The sequence below is a fragment of the Eschscholzia californica genome, unplaced genomic scaffold, assembly GCF_041429995.1.
Source record: "Eschscholzia californica isolate CP2 unplaced genomic scaffold, dmEscCali1.0.p SCAF_5, whole genome shotgun sequence".
NCBI classification, from domain to species: Eukaryota; Viridiplantae; Streptophyta; class Magnoliopsida; order Ranunculales; family Papaveraceae; genus Eschscholzia; species Eschscholzia californica.
Window position 1 is genome coordinate 52,289,343 of NW_028238472.1, and position 6,036 is coordinate 52,295,378.

General features: G+C 34.9%; 1 protein-coding gene across 1 annotated transcript; it reads right to left on the reverse strand.

The window, feature by feature from the left end:
• Nucleotides 1-234: 234 nt before the first annotated feature.
• Nucleotides 235-5,104, reverse strand: LOC147540465 (FMN binding protein). The gene is made up of 12 exons (XM_086638909.1): nt 4,706-5,104; nt 4,444-4,593; nt 4,132-4,230; nt 3,499-3,594; nt 3,326-3,391; nt 3,133-3,223; nt 2,586-2,653; nt 2,432-2,497; nt 2,134-2,184; nt 1,341-1,405; nt 1,170-1,251; nt 235-474 (listed from the first exon to the last, which is right to left on the reverse strand). The coding sequence occupies exons 1-11, from the start codon at nt 4,913-4,915 to the stop codon at nt 1,197-1,199; spliced, it is 1,017 nt and encodes a 338-aa protein (XP_086495035.1). The 5' UTR covers nt 4,916-5,104; the 3' UTR covers nt 235-474; nt 1,170-1,196.
• Between the last annotated feature and the right edge of the window lie 932 nt (nt 5,105-6,036).

Genomic DNA, 6,036 nt, shown 5'->3' on the forward strand with positions numbered 1-6,036 from the left:
ACCTGCATATGATAAGGTGATTGCAGTTGCAAAATCAGTGGTTACAAAAAAAGCACATTTCGCTGTGAGGCAATCCTCATAGTAAAGTGTTAAGGTAGAGATGAACCAGATGATTCTTGGTCAAGTTTTGTCGCGATAAGCTCAAACGTTGATCTAATGTATGCAGATAGACAAAAGAATTAGTTTCTTACCACCGAAAAGAGAGATTGATGTATACATGTAAAAAGATCTTGATTTTGTGTTACAATCTTTCAATATACAATTTTATTGAGTTTCATTTCAGTTTTCACATTCAACAATCGTGTGCTTTTATGTCTTTAACATGAACAAACTACAATAACACAAGTAACACAAAGGAAAATGAGAATGAGAACAGACGAGAAGTATGATTTCCTGTAGAGATTGAACTTTAGCAATTCCCCGCGTCGTATAAACTGTTCATGTAATACAACCAGGCCAAGAAGCTCAAGATTCCTGCACACAATACAGATAGTAAAAACGAGCTCGATTAGATGAGATGACAGAAGATTCCCTCGTATATATGTAAATGATTTTCTAGGAGATTATGAGAGAGATATTTTTTCGGAAAGGTAACATTTATATTTCTCTCTAAAACATTAGAGTTGCTTCAATATTTATATACCAGTCCTGCTAATATCTTATGGTATTCATTAGGTTTCATCGTTACATATTCTTTGTAATAATTACGGTCTTTATAGTCTACGGGCCAAGCTTCGGAATTGGTTAATGGAAACTGAGTCCTACTCTATTTGCTGATCTAATTTACTATGTACAATGGACATTAGTATATCGAATATGCATATTTTAGGAGATGTAAAGTGTAACCATATAAACCTATAAAATGCGGGAGACCCGCACCGCCTCACCCTCCAAGTTTCAACCCGCTCCTTAACTCTTTACTCCATCCTCCTTTTCGAAGCTAACAACCTTGATTCACATTATACAAGCATGGATTTCCCTCTTTCATATTTTCTTTCTACTTTCCACTTCTTCGGGTTTTACATCAAAGGGTTTTAGTTTTCAGCAAACATATGTAGTGGGCGGCAACAATTGGACATTATGGTCAAATTCAGAGAATTAAAAGATAAAAGAACATAAAGCTTCCAACTTCCAATAGATATTACCTCTAATTGGCTAAACAAATATACCTCATCATAGTTCTATCTGTTGGGTAGTTAATTTGAAGCTTTAGCAGCTTGAAGCATTTCCACTATGAGAGTTTTCACATCCCTAAAAAGGAAAACAACGAAAGACCCAGTTGAGAAGAATGCGTACACTTAAACTATGGTCCGGAAACGATTTAAATTTTGAAGTCTTACTTTCTATCATCTGCGCGTCTAGGAAAAGGAATTCGGAGCTTGAAGGTTTCCCCACCATAACCAGCCTTGAGAAACAAGAATGGAAATGTTAGAAATTGCCATAGATTAATAATAAAGAAACAAAACCATAGTACATAGAGTAATAGAGAACACTTGCTTATTTTTTGTCATTATACTGAGTAATAAGTTATCCATTCTCAAAACATTTAATAGGACCTAAAAGATCAGTTAGTTTTTTAAAAGGAGAAAAAGTCGGCTAATTGATCTCTAAACTCTTTAGCCTTCCAAATTTCAATTCTTTTTGGCTCTTACAAGCCTGAAACATGAAAATCATCCTTGACTAGCAAATTAGGTTCTTACCATGTATCTTAATCAGGAACTTGACTCTTTGGTCGAGCACGAATCTGATTAACGGGATGATTAGCAGATGAGATAAAGAGAAAACTGAGTTGGGGTTGGCTATTTTTTATGGATAAAGGTAATTCACTAATTCTTAACTAAAATTGTTCTTTGTAAAGTTGTTTCCTAGAAAAATAAAAATAAAAGATCATTTCCTAATAAGACGGTACGTGTTCTCTTAGAACTATTTTATTTCGGAGCTCCGTAGAAAAGCAGAACTAGAAGTACTTAAAATATCTAATGTATTATAGTAACACCAAACCGACCTTACTTAACCCATTTAACAGGACCTAAAAGACCAACTAATTGATCCCTTAATTTTTTTTTAAAAGAGATTTAAGAAATCAAATGTAAGGAACTTGATATGGAGCATAACATGAGGCATCATAAGTACCTTAACATTAATACCCAGACTGTCCAAGTCCAGCATGTAAGCGAAGTCCACCTGAAAAAAATACTCTCCAAGCTCTAAAAAAATGCAGATGAGGCATTTTTCTTTTTATTTATGTCGAATAATTTGATATACGAATCATTGCCATTCACTTATCCGTGGATGTTCTACGAGACAAGAAGTAAAGCAGTTCAAATTACTAGAAATCTGAACACTTTATGTAAGATCCCTCTGGTACATTTCTGTTATTTCCAAACGAAATAAATGACATTTCCTAATTCAAGGATTAACTTAGGATTACCTCAACTTTTGTCAAGTGCTGAACAATAGATTTTGTACTTTCTGCATGATCTTTATTCATGTGAGACTGGCAAGCGAAATGTGTGAGTTAGGTGAATTGAAAAACATTAGAATCTAAACGAAGGAAAAGAATTAGGAAAATGTTTGATATCTACCGTAATAGGATTTGAGAACTGGGATATTGGATCAACCTTTGCAGATTTATATTCCTCTTTACTAAGATCTGGAAGAAAAACGAAACATAAAGAGAAGGGGATCGATAGTAATGATCAGGTAACAACTGTTTCAAACTTGAACTCAATTGACCTATCTAACATGAATACTCCTTTTGAATAACTCCTGTTGTGACGGATGATCGGATATTAGCACTTTTGGGTACTCTTGGCGGATACTTGGATATTTGTAGTCAGTTCAATGGGTATGATATGAGATTTTGTATACCTTTTGTATGCTTCATCATTTGCAAAAAACCATAAGAAACATTCTAGTTGACGTTTTTTATGTACAATATAACAAAGGTTAATTGAAAAGTAAGATTGCGTGTAAATGAACCCCAAGACTTGAAAATGTTTGTGTCCGTATCCCTATTTGGCCTTCTTCCATTCCCGCGTATCCGGCACATACCCATGTTCATGTTACATAGTGCTTGACAAAGAAAATATAAACAACTCCTTAAGAAAACTTTGATTGTAACACCCGTACCTCCTGATCTCAGCAAAGCAGTTGCAACTCCAGTCACATAACGCACTACTTTTGGTTCAATACGCATAAATTGAAAATCACCAAAGTCAACCTTCAATCAGAAAACTTTCATTGAGTGATCCATCAGTAGCATCAAAGGATGCAACGCAGCATATCGTTCACAAAGAAAATATGAGAAAGAGAGGAGATTTACCCAAAAAGCACTGGGATGTCTCCTCAAGTATGCAGTACGTACGGCATCTCTATCTTTATCTGAAACCTATGAGTAAATCCGAAAAAAGGGTTGGTTGAATCAAAACCCTGACCCTAGAAGGTCTCAAAGTACTTGGGGTTCTAAAGTTTAATAGCAGACATCAGAAAACATACCAAAGTAGCATCACCATGTACAGTTATTATAAGGTCAGTTCGGTCCTCCGGATCCCTTGGTACAAGCAACGAGCATTTCGGATTAGCTACAAGGTCCTGTAAAGAGTAAAGTAGTAAACCTTCTCATTACAACTTCAACGTTAGAAATCCATAACCGATATGAAAGTAAAAGTTTGGCAATATTAGCGTCAGAGGACAAAACTCAAAAACTAAGAAGAGAATGAACCAGAGGCAAGAAAACAACAAAAAGAGGAACTGCAGTTAGTTGATATGAAATATTTGGTCTATCAAAGCAACTACCTAGCTCGCATATTTTATTTTATTTTATCTTTTCAGAACAATGTGGTATTATGACCGGGGCATCAAATCATATATCATGACAGTTTTGTTTATGAGCAAGGTGTAGTGAGAACAAGCTCATTATTGATTCCATAGAGGCTGCACCCAATGTCTAACCTTTGATAATATGGTGCCGTTTCCAAAAAAAGAAACATGCGAGCAATGCGAATTCATTTTTTAGGCATTCGGGGATGGAACAAATTTAGGAATTCTTTGAAGTCAAAATGCATTACTTAAGAATCGTTAGTGTTTATATGGTTGGAAGTAGAACCCTAAGATTGTCACGATAAAAACCTTATGATGAACTGCCAAGCTACTGATTGCTAATATTGGTGATCCATCAGCATCACATGCGAAGTCAACCATTGAACCAGATGGATAACCTTCATACTTCTGCAACATGAAAAGGAACCCATCATAAGTTACGCTTAAAAACAAAATTTTACAAGATTAGTTTGTAAAATCTTCTAAACCAATTCCATGTTTTGAAGAATTCCAAGCAATAATCCAACTAGGGTTTTGACTAATTCATTTGGTAATCAAGTTTAAACTAATAGCTACAAACATAAATGACACCAATAAGAACACAAAAGGGAATTCAATTACCAGAGAGAAAGTAGATAGCATGCCACGAACACTCCGATCAAGAACAGTCCGAACTTCATCAATAGCCGGTAACCGAGCAGCTTTCTCCTCGTGAGCTTGTATCAATTCATATATATTTGAATTACTATCAACATTTCCAGGCAAATCTGTCTAAACAAACAAATTAATCAAATCAAATACCAAAAGAGATTAGAATTAGAAAGAAAAAAACAAACCCATGTTTCAATTAAGTTAATTAACCAGAAATTAGGGGTTTTTTTACCTGGTTCTGAATTGATTGGGATGAAGAAGAAGAGGAGTAGGTCATGATGAGGGGATGAGGTGAAAAGGGTTTGGTGGAGAGGTGAAGGGTAGGAGTGGGGAAGAGAGGTGGGTTGATTTTAGTGGTAAGGAATTGGATTCCGCCATTAATGGGAGTTCTAATGGGGTAAATTGAACAACAATCAATTAACTTAGGAACAACCGTTTTCATCTTGAAGAGTTCAATTTGCTTCTCTGAAGAACAAGACTGTTTTAAACCCTTATAGTTACACCAAGTTCACACTAAATGCTCGTCTAATTATTTTTTTGGAAATTGACTACGGTATAGCCATTGCGATGACATTGATACATCAAAGAAGTGATAAGCATTATAGTTCAACTAAATTATGACCTAAAGCCCAATCAAATGTCACCCAATTGTTGCTAGATAAACTTTCATTTTTTTTCATTTTTATTTTTATTTTTTTATTTTTGAGAAATCGACTACGATTTACATTAGTCGTTTACAAGACATTGATACATCGAGATGATGTGATAAGCACGATAACTGCCGAGATACTACTGGGCCTAAAGGTCGACGAATTAAATGGCGTATAGCTTGACGAATGAAATGACTTAAAGCCTACATAAACTAGTTTATTTATACCCAAGTTCAATATTCATGAATTTGCATTTCTGTGAGATCAAACCTGGGACCTCTGCATTGCAGAGTATATGGACTGACCAACTGGGCTAGATTGACTTTTATTAAGACACCCAAAAAGGCTAGAGAACAAAAAAAATCAGGCAGATTCTAAGCAGAAATCTCATGTGGATTACCCTGGTTCGTCTATTTGATAATTATGATCTAGTAAACAGTAAATCACAACAAATAACATGAGATTTTTTTTAAAGTCTGTCTGATTTTTCTTGCTCTCTAACATTTCTAGAGGTTGACTTGATTCCACCTCTTCAACTTGCTCGCAAAATAAGTTTTTTCTCCACTTTATAATATAGGGATAAGGTTCCGAGCTTCCTTATGTCTCTCTACAACTCTTTTAGCTCTTGCTATAGTGGGTTGTCGCCTTCAGTATATTATGTATATCGTATCTACGTAATAGTAAAATGATGCCTTTATTGAAGAATACATTTAAGAGGGAAACAAAGAAAATAAGGATTGTTCCACATTGGTTTATCCATTATTTTGGTAAACATCGTTTCATCCAAATGGAATATGTAGGAAGAATTCGGATATTCAAAATGACAATCGTGTGTATCCCCTTGAGTTTCGATATACAAAACCTTGAAAACTTTTGAAAATTTCAAAATAGGGAGTCAAATAGGTGGGTTAAG